The sequence below is a fragment of the Caretta caretta genome, chromosome 6 (assembly GCF_965140235.1).
Source record: "Caretta caretta isolate rCarCar2 chromosome 6, rCarCar1.hap1, whole genome shotgun sequence".
In the NCBI taxonomy this organism is placed as follows: domain Eukaryota; kingdom Metazoa; phylum Chordata; order Testudines; family Cheloniidae; genus Caretta; species Caretta caretta.
Genome location: NC_134211.1, coordinates 20,391,602 through 20,415,847, shown reverse-complemented (window position 1 = coordinate 20,415,847; position 24,246 = coordinate 20,391,602). Strand labels below are relative to the sequence as shown.

The window sequence follows — 24,246 nt, the reverse complement described above, 5'->3', positions numbered from 1 at the left end:
ATCAGAGTTTGTCATGAGCAACCTGAGACAGGAAGGGGTTGGGAGTGTTGTGGATGCAGTGTGCTTTGTTCATGACTAGAGTAAGGAAAGGGGTAATGAACTCCCTCTGTTTGATGTTCAGAGCTGCTCCTTAGATAATGATGGTAAGATGCCAAGTCTGGTCCCTTTTAGCTGGAGCAGACATTTTGTGTGAGTGAGTAACATAATGGGGGTAGGAAGGTAGAGATTTTGTTGGTTTGGGGATATGCTCTTTGGTGAGACTGGTGATACCTTAGCCTTCAATTTTGACCATCTTTAGTGCTGACCATGGAGTGACACCACCAGCTGTACTGAAAGGGTTGAGATCAGTAATACCTTAAATATTGTGCATCTTAACTGTTCTCTTTGGCCTGGAGAGAAGAAGCAAATATCTCTGCTGTAGTCTTAATTGGCATTTTGACAAAATGCAGCAGCAGGAGAACCCAATGGTTTGTTCGCTCTGTCTTCCTCAGGAAGAGCTGCTACATATAAAAGAGTATGGTCCCAGCTGTGTCTGAAGAATTAGAGCAAACATGATCAAGCTGAAAAAGGACAAAAAGTCTTAATAAGAAAGCTCATAATAATTGCTCATTTCTCTTTCTCTCAGAGTGGCCCAGTACGATTGTTTGTCCCTTATAAAAGGCGAAAAAAAGAAAACGAATTGCCTACAACGCCAGTGAAAAAGGATTCTCCCAAAAACATCACCCTGCTTCCTGCTACAGCTGCTACCACTTGTAAGTTCCCTTCTGGAATAAACCTGCCGGCTCTTTATTAGAGGAGCATTGTCATGATAGATCATATTTTGTCTTTTTTGCTTGATTTCCATATTAATTACATCCTAGAGAATCCAAACGGAAAGGCTTTAATAAATTTGATTGTTTGTTTAGCTTTGGTATGTCCTTTTGATTAAACAGTGAAACTAGACGGGTCTGACTAGTCTGTTTCGTTTGTTAGTTCTCGTGCATGAGCACAGTGTTGCAATAGTTGAGTTGTAAACTCAGTAGAAAAATGTTCAGCTCTGTTTCTAGGAAAATATTTTTTTAAGAATCTTGAAAACCTTTTGTTTGCTAAAACTTGGGTTGTATTTTTTTTCTTGCTGCTTGGGAAACCTAGATTTCCATCCCCATCCTTGTCTTTTGGTCCAGTGGGCCATCAAAAGCTTTGGAGCCCTGGCCTTGTTCCGTAGAGGTTTAGAGGTAGATTTTTCCAGAACTAGGTGCCTAACACCTGTTGGTTTGACTTTCACTTTCCGAGAGCAGGCAGGTTCTGTATATTCAGCCTCACGCTGTTTCTTGAGACATACTAAAAGAATCTAAGCTGCTGGAATGGTCTCTGATTTGGAAGTTTTTAGTGAGAGCTGCTGTATGGGCTATCTTCACCTTCAGACAGGTTTCTCAGAATATATTAAGCTTAACTCCTATCTAGATACCATGTAATATTTCTGTATTTTGTTTCTCACCGTTTTTGATTACCAAGATACTTGTGTGAAAACAAAGGTTCACTTTTATAAACAGTCTGCTTCCATTTCCTGTTACCTTCAATGATGTCATAGTTCAGTGTATGCGACTTTCCAGTCTCTTCCTGGTAGTGAAGTCTCAGGATTTGGATTGCAACTATACTGAATGAATTGGGCAGGAAGGGAAATACCTGTATTGCCTGAAGGAAAATTTTTGTTAGCCAAGAAAAATATTTAACTGTCAACAATACTGAGAAAGAAAATGTAGAAAATAGAAGTATATGGCAATTAAGTCAAAGTTTGTTTGAAATGTAAAGCAGTTCGATTTTAAGGGAAGAGGTCCAGAATTTGGGTCGACTCGGTCTCTTGCAGAATCCTGCAGACTTCAGTCTCATGATCAAAGCCTTGTGCTCAGGGGGTTCCAAAATTGTTTTTTGTTGATCAGTTTTGTTTTAAAAACACAACTGAACACAGGTTCTCTGGCTCTCTAACATGCTCAAATCAGCTTCTGAAATAAAGATGAACCTATTTGACTGTTGCTAGGAGCAGCCACCATCTTGTAACAGGTCCTTGCAAGAATGAGTATCTGCAGCCATTTCTCAAGCTTGGTATTTGTGTTTTTTGTGAAAAGATCTATCTGAACATATAATAGGCGCAGGAGTGAGCCCAAGATGGCAGGTGTGATTCCTTTCCTTGGGCTTGATTAGGGGAGTTAAAAAATATAGGGTTGTTTTAAGATCTTTCTAAATACCCTAGTCCACTGTCTTTGGAATTTTGGTATGGAAGGATTTTGTGGCTTTAGCGTTGCACATTGTTCATTGTCTCAGAGTGGTGTGGGTCACCTTTTAAGGGAAATAAGGTGGTAATAGTCCAAAGAACCAAACCATAGTGGAAGTATATTGAGGTGACTCTAGTTTCTCAGACCAGTAATAGCTGCTCTCACTGAAGTTTCCATGAATTAGAAATCTGCCTTGTTGGATTTCCTAGCCCTGTTGCTTTATTTTCCGTTGGCTACTGTGTTGTGGCATCACTTGTGTAGTGATTTGAAATTGTTGTAATGCAATAGGAATAAAACTGTGCAGGACTGATCTGGGTCCCACGCTTCAGAGACTAAAATGAGCCATAACTCTGGGAAGCTGATGTGTGCACAATGAATTCAGAAGCCAAAATGAGATTTTTGTTTCCATTTACCATTCTGTGCGATGGAGGTGTTATCCAAATATTGATAACACAGGTCAATTACTGATCTGTGAATTCTGTGACTTAGGATGATTCAGAACAGGGAGATCAACAGCTAAACAACCAAGGCTTCAGAGTTGAGCACTAATTATGAAAGTGCTTCTGCTATTTCCAGTCACCGTGACTCCGTCAGGACAGATCACTACTTCTGGTGCTCTGACCTTCGACCGTGCATCAACCGTGGAGGCCACAGCTATCATCTCAGAAAGTCCATCCCAGGGTGATGTATTCACTGGAGCCACTGGTAAGTCCTCAAAACACACATGCAGTTTGCAGTAGACACGTGTGTGGGGTTCTGAACTCCCATTGCCATTGAAAGCAGCTGTGAGACTTTTCTTCAAGGGTTTAACCAAAGGGTGTAGATTATTTATTCTCTTTTCCTCAAAATGACACCATCACTTTGAAATCTTGTCAATTTCATAAAATGAGTTAAAAATACTTTGTTACTGCACCTGCCACTGCGTCCTCCTTGGTAATTTTTGTGTTTTTTTACAAACCCATCTTCCACTTTTGTTTTCCTCTTCCCCTTTTACTCTGAAAAAACAACCCCCCAAAAGGGTAACTGTCTGTGCAATGAAACTGACTGGATGAAAAATGCTGTCAAATCTCCAAAGTAAACTGAAAAAATAGAAATATTTTCCTTCTACTCTTTCAATAATAATTTAAGTATTACTTCCGCACAGTGGAAGGCAAAACAGTGTAATGAATTAATAGCTCGTCTGGCAATTCAAATAGTTCTGACAGAAGGAACAAATACCAATGTCAAAAACATACCCAACAATAGCATAGTGTCTCTTGCTTTAGAGTTTGGATTAAATAAAGTCCAAGTTATGTGAATCCTGTAATTTTTTTTAAAGTCTTCTTTCTATGTGTTTTTTTGTAAAACCTAAGGGGTTTTTCACCTTCTTCTGCAGCATGGGGTATGGGTCACTTGCAGTATTATCTGGGTATATCTCACTTAATCCTTTCCCTGCAGTTGTACCAGTGCCCAAGGCCCCTGCAACTTGATCCCTCCTATACTCTGCCTGTGTCACATAATAGTCTAGTATCCTGTAATAGTTTTAATCTCATTTCAGTTGTTGGATTTAGTATGCGGGTGCTGCACGGTGTAGGTGGCCAGTGATATACTTGTCAGGCTAGATGATTTGGTGGTCCATTCTGGTTTTACACTCTGTGCCTCTAACCCAGTGGCTCTCAACCTTTCCAAATTACTGTACCCGTCAGGAGTCTGATTTGTCTTGCATACCCTCAAGTTTCACCTCACTTTAAAACTTCTTGCTTACAAAATCAGAGAAAAATACAAGTGTGTCAGCACACTATTACTGAAAAACTGCTGACTCTCTCATTTTACCATAGAATTCTAAAATAAATCAATTGGAATATAAATATTGTACTTACATTTCAGTGTATAGCATGTAGAGTCATTGTATGAAATTTTAGTTTGTACTGACTTCGCTAGTGCTTTTTCTGTAGCCTGTTGTAAAACTAGGCAAATATCTAGATGAGTTGTTGCACCCCCTGGAAGACCTCTGTGTACTTCAAGAGGTACATGTACCCCTGGTTGAGAACCACTTCTCTAATCTATGCGCACTACCAGCCTGCAAATTGCATACAAAAGGAATACAGTCTGAAGGCAAGTTCAGTGGAACTAAAGTTTTATTTTTATTAACCTTGCAATGTGCAGAATAGTTGCACTGAAATGTAGTTACCATACTATGGGCAAAACTTCTGAAGGGGCCTCAACCCGCACTCTAAATATCTCCTGAAGTCTTGTGGTCCACTTTTTGTGCAGACATTTTTGCATGGCCGTGTTTTGGTGGGTGCAAAACTGGTATGGGACGTTTTCTTTAAGATATAGTGGTATGGTGATAGAACATAGTGTGATAATGTTTGAGGGGCAGTGTGGTATGGTGGAGAGGGCACTGGAATGGGACGCACAAGACCTGTGTCTCTCCTGCTGGCCTGCTGTGTGACCTTGGGCAAGTCATTTCACCGCCCTGTGCCTCAGTTTCCCCATCTGTAAAATGGGGATATTGATATTAACCACCTTATGTAGAGTGCTGTATGCTCTAATGATGACAAAAGTGCTATATGAGAGCCTGTAAGTGTATTATTTAAAGCATATTGAAAATGAAAAATGTGGCTGCAGTATAAGAGTTATTTATTCATAAGTGATTATTAGGTACTAGACTTGAGTTATGTACAGTGCAGTTTACAACAGTTCTTTTCATATAACAGCCTTCATATGAAGCCTCACCAAATATTTTTTCTAGGGGGAGGTAGGCTAATGAACTGTAATGCAGTGCAGTGGCTTTCAGATAGTTGGAGAGGAAACACTGTGCACAGAGGGAGGAGAACATAAGATAATGCAATCTACGAGGTGGGATGTGAGTTTTGAGCTAGCTTATGCATTTGGGCTTTATTAACTTTCTCTCCTATAGTTTAATACAGGCTTTTGCCTTCTATGCAACATTGAGGTGCACAACAGGGAAAGAGAAGGGAACGAGGAGAATAGGGTATTCCGAATCACTCTAGTACAGTGGTTCTTGCAGTCAGCACACAGCTGCGGCCCATGTGACATCCTCAGGGTCATATGGGTAGTATATATTTTGTTTGGATGCGGTCCACATATGCAGCTCTCTCGGTCTTATGCGTCCCACAGTGGTAAATAGGTTGAGAACCACTGCTCTAGTATAATGCAGACCAATTTAAGGTGTGGTGTGAGAGATTTCAGAACATTGCCGTTCAGCTCCATGCTCGCTTACCAGTAGTTATTTAAGGTATAGTGTCTAGAACACAGAACGGGCAGCCAGGAGACCTGGGTTCTAGTGTCAGCCCTGCTTTAGAATTACTGTGTGACCTTGGACAAGTCCTGAACATCTGTACTGTGCCATCTTTGAGAATCATAAAACCTTTGTCAAGCATTTTGGAATCTTTGGATGATCTTGACAATATAGAAGTAAGTTTGGAGGGGAGGGGTGATAGTCTTTGTAGAAACCTTAAAAAGTGGAAGAGGAGACTCACATGGAGTAACAGTGGATGGACTGCGTGTCTGGCAGCAGTGTCAAATCACCGTAGGCAGCGAGTTATATGGGCCCGTGGTGCCCGTGCTCCACCAATATTCAGGAACGGCGGCACATTGAATTCAGAATGTTTGGGTTTAAACTTTCAGAGCCACCCTGTCCATAGGACGGACTGGGGCAACTGCCCTGGGCCCCATGCTTCAGGGGGACACAGGGTCCAGGGTGGCCTCGGGAACTTGCAGGGGGCCTGGCACTGGCAGCATCAAGCGACCTAGCCGCCCTGCTCCGCTCCACCTTGCCTCTTCCCACTCTTGCTCTGCCCTGCCCCGCCCAGCCCCCATTCCACCCCTTCCCCCAAGTCCCCGTCCTGCCCCCACTCCACCCCTGCTCCACCCTGCCTCTTCCCACACCTGCTCTGCCCCCTCCCTGCCCCCATTCCACCCTTTTCCCCAAACCTTCACCCAGTCTCTTTCTGGCTTCCGCCCTCTCCCCTAAGCGATGCTGGGAACTGGCGGGGCGGGATGCTCACTGCTGCCTGTGCCAGGCCCCCTGCTAACCCCCCCAGGCTGCCCTGGATGCCGCGTCCCCCCAAAGCGCGGGGCCTCACAAAGCGCAGGGCTCGGGGTGGTTGCCCTGGTCTGTCCTATGGACAGGATGGCTCTGCTTGGACCCGTTCTGGGCACCACCAAAAATTATACAAACCTGGCACCCATGCAAATCACACCACTGTTTCCAGAAGCATTCATAATGCTTATAGTTACCACAGATTTTGGAAACTTATGTCAATCTGAATACAAAAAATGTCAAAGCAATGTATAACAAGTGCTTTATGGGCTTATAATACTGTTCCTTCTTCCAATAGTACAAGATACTACTGTCCAGCAACCTTGCCGTGTCAGTCATCCAGAACCTCACTATCCAAGTTATCAGGACAATTGTCAGATTTCACCTTTTCCAGAAGCTGCACTGCCAACTTCCCATCCCAAAATAGGTAAGTTTTGTCTCTCTAAAATAATGGTTCCCAAACTGGGGTTTGTGAAATGTTACAGGTGGTTCTTGGGGGGAAAAAAATCCCTAATGGAAGACAGAGCTGTCCCTAGGGACCCCGGGCAGCACGGGGCCAGCGGCATGGAGCTACTGAATTTCCAAGAGTTAAGCAGATCAAAGCAAGCATATCTATCACAGTGAGGAGATTTAAACTTCAAAACTCCTCATAAGAAATGGAAAGGGAGGTGGATATTTTTTGCTCTTTTTAAAATTAAATAGGTAGCTAGTATTGTTTTTCAAATTATTATGAAGAACTTGTTATAACGTGGGTTGTTTGCCTAGACTGCTCAAGACCTGAATGCTTGTCTAGGAGGAGCTCTTTGAGTTGGCTTCTTAAATACCTTCATGCTGTTTCACATCTGATACTCCTTGATGAAACATAGGAGCCTTGTCTTATAACAGGCTTATTCAAAGTGATACAAGCTACAAAAGTGAGAACTTGGAAGACTGTTGCTGTTTTCATAATGTAATAAAAATACTGTAATGATAAATAATAATGAATAGTGTGTAATAAGCCTTTCATAAAAACAAATTTTATATTTCCAAGATCACTGCGTTTATAATTTATACTCAGGTAAAGGAGAAAATCCCTGGAAATATTCATTTTTAGGAGGGGGTTTGTGAGACTTGACACTTCAGTGAAAGGGGTTCACAGGTTGTTAAAGTATGGGAACCACTGCTCTAAAATAAACCACAGTTTGCAGTACCTGGGTTTACCCCATAACCTCAACTTCTTCCTTAGCTAATGATTGTACGAAGAAGTAAATTTACTCCTATGTTCCTTAGCTGGACTGATGTTAAGAATGGGAGAGGGCAGAAATCTGTTCTTTGTAGAGGGTTTTCCACTTCTGCCTTGAAACCTTAAGAACCTTTTTTTTTTTTTTTTTTTTTTTTGGTTTGTATCACACAGGGTTACATTAAAATCCCACTTCCTAAATCTGATAGAGGTTTCCTTTAGCAGCTTTTCACAGAACTGTGTTTCAATGTTGTCAGCCAGGAGCTTTGGCTGATTTTGACTAATAAAGTCCTGTATTTGAGGTACCCTTTCCCCTTCTCCAAATACAAGTTCACATGCAGCTGACTCTAAAATTCCCATTCCTTTCTGTGGATCAGCAGGTTTTCGGTCACCTTCCCGGGAGGCTTTTCTTTTTTCCCCCAGGTATAATCTTATGATTCCATGACTCCAAAATCAGTTCTCCATCTCTTGAGACTATGAGATGTATCATCCCAGAATGATATTTGTGGTTTAGCAAGTTTCACAGCAGATCAGGGATCTGTTCAGCTGAGGACAAAGCTGCAGAAGGCAAATCATGTTACGTTGAGAAGATGAGAATAAAGGTGCTAGATGAAAATCAGGCATTTAGTGACTTAAAGTTCAGGATAAAGTGGTTTGCTTTTGTGTTGTCTATTTTGCTGTATATATTTTTTTTTCTGTAGGATTAATACAGTCATCTCAGAAAGTTTACACATCTCCAGAAATCTTTCTGATAACTGCATTAGTCTGGCCAAAGTTGTGTGTACATACATGGTTTGGAAAGGGATGTAGCCTTTGTTGGTATCTTACTGTGTATTGTGGGAGTTTTGGAGAGAACTAGTGGAGTTCTGTAGCAAATGCTACAAAGCTCCTTCCACATGACAACTGCGTTGTGTTATATTGTCTCCCCGAGCAGAGTTCAAAAATAGTTTTGTAAAAGCTTATTGTGCAGCTCTCTTTTAAACTGTGCTAGTTTCCTTAACTGGTCTTGAAAGTTGTTGTGTGGACAGAATGTTAGAATTAAACTTTAAAAAGAGAGCACAGTAGATTTTTCCCTCAAAAAAAGCACACACCTAAACTTGAGTGTTGCAGGCAAAACAGGTGCATGCCCCTGCTCTGCTTCTTCTGAAAATCTAACCTCTAATGTAAGAAACAGACAACATGGGGGAGGTAATATCTTTTATTGGACCAACTTCTATTGGTGAGAGAGAGAAGCTTTCGAGCTTACGTAGATACTAAAGAAGAGCTCTGTGTAAACTCTAAAACTTGTACCACACTCACCTTGTCTCTCTAATATCCTGGTACTGACAGGGCTATAACAATATTGTGCACTTTAATGTCCTCTTTCTTGAAAGAGGCACCCCAAAAAATTCTACATAACTGATAAATAGGTGTTTTTAGAAGTGATCGACTGGGACACTGCTTTCAATTCCATTGACGTTCACTGGACTGGGATTGCTTTCCACTGGGAGAAAGGAAAATAACAGTATTATTGCTTAAGAATACGCCTTGTCCCTCCTAAATGTAGAGTAGTTCATGCTTATTGCTCAGTGAAACTGTGGTGTGCCTTATGACTTCTAAGAAGAAAAACACTGGCCCAGATCATTCCCTCTGCATTGAGTATGACCCCTTTTAGGATTCCCTCCCAGCTCCCTGTAATTGTGGGAGTCATGCTGCTAGGGTTTCCTTTAGCTGCAGTGGTCACACCGAAAAGTTCATATAGACTTGGGGATGTATTATTTTCACTTGATCTCTCCAAGTCTGGATAGTGGACAAAGTACATCTGCTGTCCCCTCCCATTCCTCAGGTCAGCTTGTCTCCGTCCCCTTTCCCAGTATCAATCACAGAATGCACAGTGAGGCCTTTGCAGGCCTTTGGAGAGGTAGCTGACCCTCTCCTTCCACATGGAAGGAGAGTGGTGCTTGTCTGAAGGATTCCTTTTAAAAGAATGGGGAATTTCTCCTTGTTTGCCTCACAAGCTATCTTCTACACCAAAACAACAGTTGTAAAACAGGGATTTGATTCAGTAAAACTTGACACATAGTCAACCTGTCAAGAAAACCTCAACCTGTCAACAGCAAACTGGGAGTTACACAGGTTGAAAACTGAGATGCACTTAGTGCCTTTTAACCAGTCCCTCAGGAATGGCAACTGACAGGTTTTGTGATATATCTGAAAACTGGGGAAGGTGTTTACTGGATTTGAAAAGGGGACGAGCTATTTCCAAAACATTGCCACTATGCAGATTGGGAGCTGCATGCGTTTTCTAGGCATAAAGTCTAAATACTTGGCTGATAACCTTTTATTTTCCCAAAATGTGTGTTCTCTAGTGCACTCAGTGCAATATAATGCATAGGTGCTAGAGTCCTTCCATACAGCACTAATGACCTGATGCCAGCATAGCAATGATTTTTTTAGTGGATGTAGGATAAGATCTGAATATGACTGACTTGTGCCCTTATATATTTGTCTTCTGAAGTCAATGTGATAATAGTATTCTGAACAGAGAAAAGATTTACTTTCTACTAATTAGTTCCAAAAATTAGCACAAATCTTATGAACTGCAATGTTTTGTCTTACCAGTTCCAATAATCAGTACAGAAGAGTTCTGGTAAAGTAGATAACCAAAGTATGGATTCTTGTGCTATCTATCAAGAAACATGACAAGTTTTTGTTCAAACAGAATTATACTGTATAAGCAAAATAACTTTCCATCCGTACTGTTTAAAAGTATTAGTCTGAAAGAATGGGAAAAAATTTTGTGATCTAAACATATCCCTCCTTCACAATGACAGGTTTCAGAGGAACAGCCGTGTTAGTCTGTATTCGCAAAAAGAAAAGGAGTACTTGTGGCACCTTAGAGACTAACCAATTTATTTGAGCATGAGCTTTCGTGAGCTACAGCTCACTTCATCAGATGTATACCGTGGAAACTGCAGCAGACTTTATATACACACAGAGAATATGAAACAATACCTCCTCCCACCCCACTGTCCTGCTGGTAATAGCTTAGTTCACCTGCACATCCACCAATGTGATATATGCCATCATGTGCCAGCAATGCCCCTCTGCCATGTACATTGGTCAAACTGGACAGTCTCTACGTAAAAGAATAAATGGACACAAATCAGATGTCAAGAATTATAACATTCATAAACCAGTCGGAGAACACTTCAATCTCTCTGGTCACGCAATCACAGACATGAAGGTCGCTATCTTAAAACAAAAAAACTTCAAATCCAGACTCCAGCGAGAAACTGCTGAATTGGAATTCATTTGCAAATTGGATACTATTAATTTAGGCTTAAATAGAGACTGGGAGTGGCTAAGTCATTATGCAAGGTAGCCTGTTTCCTCTTGTTTTTTCCTACCCCCCCCCCAGATGTTCTGGTTTAACTTGGATTTAAACTTGGAGAGTGGTCAGTTTAGATGAACTATTACCAGCAGGAGAGTGAGTTTGTGTGTGTATGGGGGTGGGGGGGATGTGAGAAAACCTGGATCTATGCAGGAAATAGCCCGACCTGATTATGTAAAGAGTTGTCACTTTGGATGGGCTAGCACCAGCAGGAGAGTGAATTTGTGTGGGGGGGTGGAGGGTGAGAAAACCTGGATTTGTGCTGGAAATGGCCCACCTGTTGATCACTTTAGATAAGCTATTACCAGCAGGACAGTGGGGTGGGAGGAGGTATTGTTTCATATTCTCTGTGTGTATATAAAGTCTGCTGCAGTTTCCACGGTATACATCTGATGAAGTGAGCTGTAGCTCACGAAAGCTCATGCTCAAATAAATTGGTTAGTCTCTAAGGTGCCACAAGTACTCCTTTTCTCCTTCACAATGTTTGTCTCTTGAATTCCTGTTCTTGTTGCTGGGACAGATCTTGGTTTGAAAATAATTGAATATGTAGATCCTGATTGTATTGACAAGTAAGGTGGCATCTTACAGATGCTGTGTCCTACACATCAGTGGAAGATTTTCTTAATATATTAATTTTGTGTGGCTTATCATTGGTAGGTTGTTTTTTTTTTTTTTTTTTTTTTTTTTTTTTTGAAAAGCTGTGTACATGGTGCGATTTCAAGAAAGAGCTTAGTCACTAAATGTTGGCAAAATGCTTTATGTTCATAGAGCTTGCCCCATTGAAATTAAGGGGAGATGTGCTGCTGTTATTTATATGTATTGCAGTAGCACCTAGAGGCCCCAGCTGACACCAGGCTTCAATGGGAGCGGGAGCAGGCCCATAGGGTTCCATAGAGCTATTCTGCATAAGAATTGGTAAGGAGTACAGTGATCACTGGAATGCAAATTTCCATTGGCATAAGTGGTTCATATCTTTCACTATTTCAGCCCAAAGGTGAATTTAAATTTATTGTTTAAAAGTCTGACCTGTCTCGAACTTCAGCCATTTTTCCTGTGACTGGGAAACCTGTAATAGCACTTTGCACTTTTCTGTTGTGCCTTTCCTCTGATTATCTTAAAGCATTTTACAAATAAATAACCCTTACAATACCTGTGTGCTGAGAAAGTGTTATCATTCTATAGATGTGGAAAACTGGTTAAATGACTTGTCCAGTCACATGACAAATTAAGTGGCAGAACCCAGAATGCCTGACTTCCACAACTATGCCCATCCTCCTCCTCCTAACTAGTCTATAGCCTATGGTAGGCTTGGGAGGGTGCAGTTTAAAACCAAAGTTAATAAGCAATTGAAAAATCACATCCAAGCATGCTCAGTGGGGTCTGAACACTTTTTATATAATTATTTGATGCAAACTTAATGTTGTATTAATGTAACTTTTACATTCAGCTATAGAGTGGTCTCTAACACTGATCTCTTCCACTTAATCTTTCATGTCACTTGTAACAATTACTAGGGAATAGACATTCCAGACAGAAGTGTTGGGTTGTTCTAAGTTCATGGTGTCCCTTTAAAACAGTGGTCCTCAAATTGTGGGATGTGCCCCCCCTCGGGGCCATGGAGAAACATTCGGGGGGCACAGCGGGGCCTGGGCCAGCCCCCACGGGGGACAGGGAGGGAGTGCCACCAACCCTACTCTGCCCCTGGCCTTGGCTGCAGCTCTGGCCTCCACCACAGCCTGACCGCAGCTTTGACCCCAGCCTCGGCCCCTGTCCAAGTCTCTGTTCCTGGCCCCAGCTCTGGCCCCCTTACCCACGTCAGTGACCAGTCCTCACCACCCCCCTGGCAGTCGTGGAGTGCAGACAGGAGTAAGGGGGAGCATTACCCTGAAAAGTTCGGGGGCCACTGCTTTTAAAATGAAGCTGGACAGCAAGCATACAGTAGGCAAGTACTCTGCTCGGGCTGGTTGTTGGATTAGATGACCTAATGGGCCTTTTGCTTCTCTAATTTCTGATTCTATGAAGCCATTCAGGATGGAGCCAAATGGATGTTTATTCATGTGGCAGCTAATGAAATGCGGAGGTTATTAACACTCGGGAGCTGAAGGTGAACAGTTTTTAAGCCCTTTTATTAATTCTCTTATGTTCCAAGAAATGGATATGTAAATACAGAAATGAGCCGGGCAGCTTGTAAACCAGAAGGAAAAATTAATTTCCTCTTCCCTTTTTAACCCTCATCAGGCCTTTCTATTTTTTAGTGCTTTTATCAGATAAACTGAAGTCCACATTACAAAGCAAAGATTTGATAACATAATTACCAGGCCACTCATATTCTTCAGTATTTGCTTTCTGTTTTGACAGAGTTGGTTTTGGCACAGTGTGGTGGCACAGATATTTCAGGACAGGAAGCACATCTGCAAAGCCTGTATTCACTTGTTTTGGAGTTGTGGCCTGTAATACAAGATGTTACAATAACAATATTTTTAAAGCGAGGCTAGGCCTCTGCTGATCAGTTTGTAGGCATGTGAGAATTTTTGTGAACTGCGAAATTATTCAGTTAGTTGGCTACCTTGTGTGCTTTGGGATAACTTTTAAATATATCTTTCCAGACAGATTTTGATTCTCTTTAATCCCGAAGTAGCATATGACATTTTATAGCTACACTTCGCACTACCGGGTAGAGCAATGCGATAAATTTCTGCTCGGTCAAAAATAAATTTAAATCTTTGCTTCTCTTTCAGGGCGTGAGTCTATTGCTTAAATATTGGTCTTTTCACAAAGGAAGTGAATGAAGTTTGGTAAATGCCAGTCAATGTTTACGAGTCGTATGCTAACACTGAGAGAGCACAAATATTTCCTATTAGATAGTGTTATCAAATGTCAAACTGTAGTCCTTATTGTGTAGAAAATCCAACATTGGAAGAAGTTGTTGGCAAACAATCTCTTATGAAAGAGGGCAGGTCTCCTTTATGTCTCTAAATACAAGTGGTACTGTGATTATAGTGTGCAAACATCTGTTTTAATTTAGTGTCTTAATAAGGGTTTTCGGGGAAAAATGTCAGTCATCTGCTTCATGTTCCTGCACTTGCAGTGCTACCTGTCAGTAAAGGTCACCTGTCCAACCTACCGTATCATACAGTTGGCTACTTCTGGTTTTCAGGAAGTACTAACCTCATCTAAATTCATGACAAGATTTGTCTTTCTCTTATCGTTGGTATATCGAGTGATAAATTATGACCTGAAAATTGCTAACATGTTGTTACACTTATTTCAGTCCCTGACTTACTGAATATTCAATATTTGATGCAGTGAAATCACTTTTCTTGACAAGAACTTCACTAAGCTGAGGTTCACTACAATCAAAACTGCATTGCATACATTGCTGCAGTGTATTGAAGCAATTGAGGACTTTCAGTTTACTTCAGTACAGCCCCAGTTCAGGAAAGCACATAAACCCATCCCTATTCAGGACAGCACTTAAGCTTGTGCTTACTTTGAAGTATGTAGTTAGGCATAAGCCTGTGCGTAAAATGAACAGGAATGATTTCCTGAAATTGGGACCTATAAATGGTGTTTCATTGTATTTGAGTTTTTGATAGCTAGGGTTCCACTGTGCTAAGTTCTGTTTCCCCAGTCTGAAGCAAAAGAGGACAAAGATGGTTTTCTCTGGCTTTGCTTTCACCACTGCTGAGGAGATCACAGCCTCCTTTGGGAAATTAGTCTGACAACCTGAAGAGGGCTGTTAGTATCTAATGACAATATCCATATGATTCCAGATACCTACGCTGAGTTTTTCAAAGTCCGGTTCCCATTAAAGTTATAGGATAGATCCTTTAGATGCTTTGAAGATTTCAGTCCTGGTGTGTTGCTTTATTTTCAAGAACCTCCCCTGTAGTAAACTTCCTATCATAACTCTAGAGCCGGTAGCTGCCATTTTAGTGAAAACAATATTTTGTACCCTGCAGCAGCATTTACTCTGTCAAACACCTTCTTCAGAGCTGAGCTATCATTCACAGTGCTGCTGCACTAGATGAAGACTTAGCCTGAAGTTGTTACTGAAAGCACTGTTACATTCAGGTGTATTCATCATGCAGGAGACAGAGGAGGATCTGCCTATGCCAAATAGAGAGACAAACTTGGTAGGAAGAGAAATTTTATTCTGACCCTTCTCAAAGGCTATCATCAGGCAGTGGTGAGAATTGAAAACTTCATTATTATATCTTTAATACCATTATTTCCAGCTGTGTTGGACATTGCTCTGCGACCAATGGTATTTGTAGATATGCTTCTGTCACTAGTGTATAAATGTGCCATTGTGTGTTTTTTAACAATGATAGTATTTATCAGGACTGTCAAGCGATTACAAAAAATAATCGTGATTAATCACACTGTTAAACAATAGAATACCAATTGAAATTCATTAAATATTTGTGGATGTTTTCTACCTTGTCAAATATATTGATTTCAATTACGACACAGAATACAAAGTGTACAGTGCTCACTTTATATTTATTTTTGATTACAAATATTTGCACTGTAATAAAATAAAAAAAATAGTATTTTTCACCTAATACAAATACTGTAGTGCAATCTCTTTATCATGAAAGTTGAACTTACAAATGTAGAATTATATAAAAAAAAAAGGCATTCAAAAATAAAACAATGTAAAATTTTAGAGCCTGCAAGTCCACTCAGTCCTACTTCAGCCAATCGCTCAGACAAACAAGATTGGTTACAATTTGCAGGAGATAATGCTGCCCGCTTCTTGTTCACAACGTCACCAGACTCTGAGAACAGGTGTTCAAACGGCACTGTTGTAGCCAGTGCCGCAAGATATTTACGTGCCAGATGTGCTAAAGATTCATATGTCCCTTTATGCTTCAGTCACCATTCCAGAGGACATGCGTCCATGCTGATGACGGGTTCTGCTCGATAAGGGTCCAAAGCATAGCGGACTGAAGCATGTTCATTTTCATCATCTGAGTCAGATGCCACCAGCAGAAGGTTGATTTTCTTTTTTGGTGGTTCGGGTTCTGTAGTTTCCGTATCTGAGTGTTGCTCTTTTAAATCTTCTGAAAGCATGCGCCAAACCTCGTCCCTCTCAGATTTTGAAAGGCACAATCTTAAATCTTGGATTGAGTGCTGTAGCTATTTTTAGAAATCTCACATTGGTACCTTCTGTGCATTTTTATCAAATATGCTGTGAAAGTGTTCTTAAAACGAACATGTGCTGGGTCATCATCCAAGACTGCTATGACATGTAATATATGGCAGAATGCAGGTAAAACAAAACAGGAGACATACAATTCTTCCCAAGGAGTTCAGTCACAAATGTAATTAACACTTTTTTTTTTTAATAATGTGTGTCATTGGTGGGAGGGATAGCTCAGTGGTTTGAGCATTGGCCTGCTAAACCCAGGGTTGTGAGTTCAGTCCTTGAGGGGGCCATTTAGGGATCTGGGGCAAAAATTGGGGATTGGTCCTGCTTTGAACAGGAGGTTGGACTAGATTGACCTCCTGAGGTCCCTTCCAACCCTGCTATTCTACAATCAGCATGGAAGCATGTCCTCTGGACTCGTGGCCGAAGCATAAAGGTGCATACGAATGTTTGGCATCTCTGGCACATCAATACCTTGCAACGCCAGTTACAAAAGTGCCCTGCAATGCCTGTTTTCACTTTCAGGTGACACTGTAAACAAGAAGTGGGCAGCATTATCTCCTGCAAATTATAACCAAACTTGTTTGTCTGAGCAATTGGCTGAAGTAGGATTGAGTGGACTTTGTTTTATTTTTGAATGCAGTTATTTTTTTGTACATAATTCTACATTTGTAAGTTCAACTTTCATGATAAAGAGATTGCACTACAGTACTTGTATTAGGTTAATTGAAAAATACTATTTCTTTTGTTTTTTACAGTGCAAATATTTGTAATAAAAATAAATATAAAGTGAGCACTGTACACTTTGTATTCTGTGTTGTAATTGAAATCAATATAATTGAAAATGTAGAAAACATCCAAAAATATTTAATAAATTTCAATTGGTATTCTATTATTTAACAGCGTGATTAATCACAATTAATTTTTTGAGTTAATCACATGAGTTAACTGCGATTAATTGTCAGCCCTAGTATTAACATTTGCTTTTTGTGCCTAGTATACTCATAGGTGTCTGCTTTGGCAATGGCAAGCTATGCTGGGGATTACTAGCCTGCTAAAGCTGAAGGCTCTGCTTGTTTGTTTTTGTTCTGTGAATCCTTGCCACCATGGGTTGTTTCATCTTAATAGCCAAACATAACAGCAAGAGACTTTGTGAATATATTGACAGGGAAAAATTATTGAAATAAAGTACCAGATTGTGTTGCCACGCTTTCATAGCTAACAGATCTGATTGAGTAAGGCCATTTTTTGGTGGATTTTTAGATACTCATTCTAAAATGATTACAAGGAGGGTTCCTCAAATTGAGTAAGATTTCACTGGGAGCTGAATGTGTTGAAGAACACAATTTGTGAAACTGTGCAATATAACAAAGGGGGCACTTAATCGATCCCTTCTAGGCCAGTTAGCGGCTCCAGCAAGGTTCCCCGGTGAAAGTAACTTCACCAGCACAGTGCATTCAGGGGTGTATCCAATTGAAGAGGAAGCCAGAAATCTGTGACAGTGCTGAAAGATACTGGATCTAAAGAGATGCGAATGAGAGGTTCCTGAGTGCAGTCAGCCACAGATGCTGTGGATTGCAAGGTATCTTATGTCATTGAATGGTTCATTCCAAGCTAACTTCAGTGAACCAGTGGAATAATGTTTTTTTTAACATTTAATGTAAACTTATTTCAATACTGGATGCCCCCCCTCCACAGCCTGGTTAATAGCAGGAGTGACTGTTTTCCTTGTAAATCTGGGATTAATTCAGTTTTCATTTTATCACTGCAGTTCATTTGGCCATTTTTAACACTCCAAGATACTCTTCCTGTGACTAACACAATAGAAATACATATATGGATAGCTAATATATTTTGAAAGTTGGTGGGATTTTGTTAAATTCCTTCGTACACCTTTTTAGCAATATGGTAAATACGAAAAATTCATGGCTGGGAGCAAAGAGAAGTGATATTTTGTTCTTTCTAATGCACCTTTGCTGTAGCAAGTGGTCTGACTTAGCCATAATTAGACTCCCAGAGAGATTTAGAATATAAATTTTGGGACGGTGCAGTTATAGTCTGTTAAATGTTCATCGTTCTGTATTAATCTCATATTTTGCTAAACATTCCATGCTACAGTGAATGCTAGTGCAGCCAACCTCCCACATGTTACATGAGTCAGTTTGACATCGTGAACGCTTGCAAAAACAATGTGTAAGAGTTTGTGGTCCCTGCTTTGCTTTGTGTTAGTTCAGATGACAGTGAGTGAAGAAGGAACATGTAGCAGTGGGGAATTGCCTGACTACCTGAACTTAGTTTCCAGATGTTCTTACATTTAGGGCTATTTTTAAAAGGTGTAGAAGTGGGGTGTGTGTGTGTGTAAATGTTTTTAATGGGAGAAGGGATTTGCAGCACTCCTCTGCAACACAGTCATCCTTAACTGTCTCCTAACTAATTGCTTCATGTGAGAATATGGCAAATAAGGATAGTCCTGGCTGTTGCATTTGCTCCTGCTTATTCATGGCTCTGTGACCTGTGATTGTACTTCTCAGGTCACAGCCCCATCTGCTTATAACAAATAAAGCTATTACCTACAATTCGGGCCTGCCCGTCCTTCCAGTTATCCAGTGCTGATAAGAATATGAGGATAATAATTTATCTGTGTTCTCCGGAGCTAGAAGTGCTCTTGTTGTGGTCCTGTTCCTGCTACGCTGGCTCACCGGGCTGACTCCACCTGTGAATCTAAGAACAAGAGTGTATGCAATGTGAACAGATACACTTTATCCTATGTGACTCTGCTCAACTCATTTTATGAAGGGTATAGTTACAGACTAGCATTCTCAATTCTCTGAAATTCGTCACCTACTTCCATTTTAGGCAATTAAGTAAGAGGCCTGATTTTCAGAGGAGCTGAATACTCCCTCGTACTGACCTTAACTGAGCATCTCTGAAAATCAGACCTTCCTTAGGTACTTAAATATGGAAGTAGATTAACTTTTAGCATGCTCCAATTTCGAATATTTTGGCTACAGTACAAGCCTGCCCATCTCATTGCACCTTTATCCTCCTCCATAAGGTTTCTAGAAGAATTGCAACACTTTCCAAGAATGGGAATTTCATCCCTCAAAGAGCTTTTCAGTATATTCAGGGTCCTGTAGGATTTTGTGGCCTGGGATTTTTCTCAGAATTATGCTGCAGAGTTATATTCTGGAATTTAAGCTATCATTTAAAACAAAAACAAAAATGTATCTAGCCCTCATGGTTGTGAAGCAATCCTCTTAAATGTGAATCAGGTGTAAATGAATGCAGTTTGTTGTCTTGAGTTTTGCAGACAGCCTGAAACAATAGCTCTGAGCGTGAACTGCCTCCACCACACACATTCATCTTAATATGTAGCTAGCTGTGAAACTCAAAGTTGACAAATGTCCACCTTAACTATTTTGTTGCTGATCATTGTAGCAGAAACAGCCAATTACTGTGCTGCTCCTAGGACCCCAATCTTTTTTCCATGCCTACCTAGGTTCCAAAAAGCTCAGCTGTCAAGTTGACTGCGTTAGGTTTCACTAGAGTTGCACTGTAGCTAATTCCCTCCCTAATAAGTCATAGGTTTTACAGACCCCTCTGTCACCGTGAGTTAAGTTTTTCAAGGGCATATGTTCCTCAGTCCTCAAGTTTGAAAGTTCCACACGGGATCACTCCACACACCTCTGTCACTAATCTGTTGAGTGGCTTGATCATATTTGTTTAACTGGGTTTTGGTTAGATTGAACTTCTAGCTGAGATATGAAAAGAAGCATCTTGTGGAGTTGAAACACTTCAATCCTGTGTGCTTTGTTTTGTTTTCTTAATATTCAGTGTTGACGTCTCTTCCTGCCCTGGCTGTGCCACCCACTACCCCCACCAAAGCCATATCCCCCTCAGTGGTGAATGGACTAGAGATGACAGAGCAACGGAGCTGGCTGTACTTGGAGGAGATGGTCAACTCCTTACTGAACACAGCCCAGCAACTGAAGACCCTGATTGAACAGGCTAAACAGGCCAGCTCCTCCTTCCGGGAGGCTGCTGTTACTCAAGCAAAAATCCAAGCCGACGTGGAGAGGAAAGAGGTAACAATGCTGGAAGAGATGACATTGCTCGAGTCTGTATTATCTTTGTTTCCGACTACTAAGTGAGCAAAGTGCTACCTTACTCAGCTTCCCCTGTGGTTGGAATGAAAGATTGACGAATGAGGATAGTCTCAGAAACCTTGAGTCCTATTCATCACCCCTGCAGGATCCTCATAACTTCTGTTGAAGTCACTCAGTTACTCGTGTCTTGTGCTGGGGGAAGAGGGCACTCTGGGATTCTAAGAAGCTGAGGGTGCTACGGAAATAGTTTAAATTCTTGCTTCAGTGGTCACAGATTCTGAGCCCTGGCATCGAGGATCAGTTGGTGTCTGGGAAGGGGATGCTGATTTCATGCAAGACCTATATACCACACAACTAAGAAATAGCAAAAGCTCCAACTGCTTAACTAGACAGTTACTCTGCTTTCTTTATGGCAAACTAGCAAACATTTAAAAGATGTTACTCAAGCTGCTGACTTCCTGCTAGAGGAGCAAGGGATGGGGCAGTGGCATGTTACTGAGCAAAATGTGTTTTGTTTTTGTTTTTTGGTGGAGGAGGGGAGTTTACATTGGGCAAAATGTTTATTCAGCAAATTGTTGTCTTATTTACTGCTGAATAACAAAGTGTAGCTAGCATCTATTGCCATGGATACGAACTTCTGATACTGTCAGAGCCATTGCTGACTCCAGCTCTGTGGGTCTCCTAGATAAGGGTATAGAGAGAATCCATGAAAGATCGTATCTGGCAGGACTTCGATGCTAGAGCTGAGCGCTAGCAGGACAGTCTGAGCAGGATTTTAGTTACTTTAACAAAACTGACTTTTGTTTGTACTGAGAAACAGATTCTTTCTTGATTAACACACACACGGGGGGAGAGGGGGTTAAGTCTCCATTGCATTCCAACTGGTGTAGTCTTTTACACCTGTTCACAGTGGGTGCAAATGCTATTTTCTGATTTAGCACCCAAGTTATATAGGTGTAAGGACTACACAGGATATGAGGCATTGGAGAATCCGACCCACAGGTCGGATCCGACCCACAGGTCTTTGAGGAGATATTTGCAGGCACAGATGTTTTTATTGTTTTATAATTTGTTGTCTGTTTGTTTGTTTTTCCCCCTCTCCAGTTTATGCCCTGTCTTTCCTCAGGGCTCCCAGATGAAGAAGGCTGGTTGGGGCTCTCATTAGAAGGCCATTGATGCTACGCACACTTTATATAAAGGCATCTCTGATGGCAATACAGACTGCTACCCTCCCACCAGGGCTGCGTTTACTCACTTCACTATGCTGCTCCTATTCTCTGCTGGCACAGGAAGTGAGGGATCAAATCCAGCTGTTGCACAGCAGTTCAGAGCGCTAATTTACAAGGGCAACTGCTGTGAGCCTGTGAGAGAGAGTGACTTTTTATCAGTAACATACACCCCCAGCTGTACCATCTCTGCCTCTTACATTCTTATTTTGTAATATGTTGCTGATACTCGTGCTGCTGAGTGGCACTGTATTCTTTTGAGAAATTGTGTAGGTGATGTGGTCATTTATAATGACCCCTAATAACAATTGTAAAACTCTTACTTTTGTGGCTGCACAGATCCCTTTACCCAACCAGAAAAAATACTAATTTTCTTTTGGTTCTGCAAAACTTATCCAACCAATAATAATTGGAATCGGTGCTTCCAGGTTTGTCTAAATTAACTTTTTCAGCAAATGCCTTCTGGAAAAAATCAGAGACAAGCTGAGGGAGGTAGTATCTTTTACTGGATCAACTTCTGTTAGTGAAATAGACAAGCTTTTGAGCTTACACAGAGCTCTTCTTCAGGTCTTTGGAAGGCACTCAGAGTGTCGTGGCTAAGTACAATGTGGAACGGATTGTTAAGTATAAGGAGTTAATGCATGTTGCAAGAAATCATTCAAGGTGAAGTGTGCGGTTAAAACCTCTGCAGTCATAGGAGAAAGGAGGGTTACTGGATTCTGGATTGTTGTAATGAACCATAAATCCAGTATCTTTATTGAGTCCATGATTTTTAGTGTCTAATGGAACCAACTGCAGTAATATCTGGAAAAAATGAAAACCCTGCTAAAAAGTATAATAAAAGTATGTGGCGTTATTGGTAAATATATTTAAGCAAAACAAATTGGATTATTTTTCATGTAGCTATTTCTTGATTTATATTTACTCTAGGGAATTTCACTGTAGGGAAGAGCTCAGGGTGCATGGGCAGGGATCATAACATTGGCATTTATTTTAATTCTCAAACAGTTGGGCTTTCCACTTTTAATTATGTGGGTCAAACACTGTCTGGATCTGACAATGTTGAAAGCCAGTTGTCTTAGTCTGTAACACAAGAACCTTTTGTAGCTGAAGTAAACTTTCTGATACTTAAGATGAGCATGGGGTGGGGATCTTGCTGAGACTGCTCCATCACAAGTAACTGCTACTCTAATTGAGTTTTCAAATCTCCACAGTTCAGTGTTGGACAGGAACTTTGTTTTGTAAATATCTACTTTACTTTTTGCATGAACCAGCTAAATGTAAAGAGAATCCATTCTGTAGCAGTACCTGGAATGAACAGAGCAAATGTGCATTTTCTATGTTCAGAGAATCCCCACTGGTTAATGTAGAGTTGTAGACAAATCAGGAGGGGCTTTCATCAGTTTTCATTAACAGAAATGCTGAATGTAGTAGCTATCTTACCTCTGTTCAGGATCACCACCAGTTTTGTGCAATCGCTTTGCAATGCTACGTTTTAAGTATTTTGAAATGAAAGATCTTTTCATTAGATAAGAAATGCAGAGCAAGCCCAAATAAGGGATTAAACCAGAACAGAGCTATGGAGTCAGATCTTCCTGGAATGTGAATTTAACACACATCAGGATTAAAGAAAAAAATCTGTTAGATTGGAAATCAGCCGGCTTCCACTAATGGGTTGTTCAGTAACAAGCTTTGTTGCTACAGCTGTTAATACAAGCTTCGCTCTTTGCACATCTGCAGAATTGTTGCTCAGTTCAGCGACATGACTCTTATCTTGGCATTTGACACCTTATATGTAATGCTTAGCTTAGTTGAAGTGTACATTCACTGTCAGGAGAAGAAGGCAAACTGGAAAGTTTGCCCATGTATTACCTTTGATTTAGTCTTTTTGGATAGTGAGAAATAATGAAGCTGTGTTGATATCACTATTAAAGACTGGCTAATCCTTAAATATTGCAAATGAACCATGCAATTTCCAAATGACAGCAATTTAATTGATGTTGCTGAAGTGAATCAAGCTGTGCCATGTACAGTAAAGTGGTATTGGCTTTTCTTGTGTTGAGATCTGTAGAATTCATAACCATGTGAAAGACAGACTTCCACTTCCAGTCATTGTGGACTGAAAGAGAGATTTGTGCTGGGGCTAGGTCTTCATTTGTTACTTGACCATTGATTTGAAAAAACATTTGCAGTCAAATTATTGACATAGACCTTCCTTCTGATATTCTGTACTAATGTTACTGTCTGATGATGTTTCATTTGAGTCACTGGAATGTTTTTTTTTTTTTAAATCTTTTTTTAAGGGGTGGAGGTTGCAGAGAGAGAATTTTTGGGAAAGGGGACTTGCTAAATGTAGCAAATAAAAATATATTCAGCGTTGTGTCATATAAATTGATGAAAGCCAGCAAAACAGGCTTTAGGCTGCGGTTCGTTCCTTAAAGTCGTCTGTTGTGTCTGAGTTGGGCAGGAGTGTTAGATCACTGGGTATACTTAGGAACCTGTGGCAATCGCTAGACACTAGATAGTTCAAGTGAGTGTGTGGGTTTAAGGCTGGACTGTTTAAGGCTGGCTTCTTTCTTTTAGAAAGAAAATTCATCCAGATACAGTAACGGAATATATATGAAGACAACAAAAGTTCACATTTTTAAAAGGAATATTCGAAAATCCATTCCTCTATCACGTATCTCCCAAATCCTGTGTTCAGATGTTTATTTGCCTCTGACCAATGATAGCATCACTGATCTCATGCTCATAGCCGGAAAATGCTCCAGTTTAGATGTTTGTGAAGCCCTCAGCTGTTACAATGGAAATGTATCAGAGTAGCAGCCGTGTTAGTCTGTATTTGCAAAAAGAAAAGGAGTACTTGT

At 40.7% G+C, this 24,246-nt stretch overlaps 1 protein-coding gene across 1 annotated transcript in view; it reads left to right on the top strand.

The window, feature by feature from the left end:
- Positions 1–24,246, top strand: part of DEAF1 (DEAF1 transcription factor) — a 44,716-nt gene that overhangs the window by 8,641 nt on the left and 11,829 nt on the right. Inside the window, 4 exon segments of the mRNA XM_048852265.2 lie at positions 626–752; positions 2,829–2,957; positions 6,599–6,727; positions 19,882–20,132. Of these exon segments, the coding sequence (XP_048708222.2) occupies positions 626–752; positions 2,829–2,957; positions 6,599–6,727; positions 19,882–20,132 (636 nt within the window).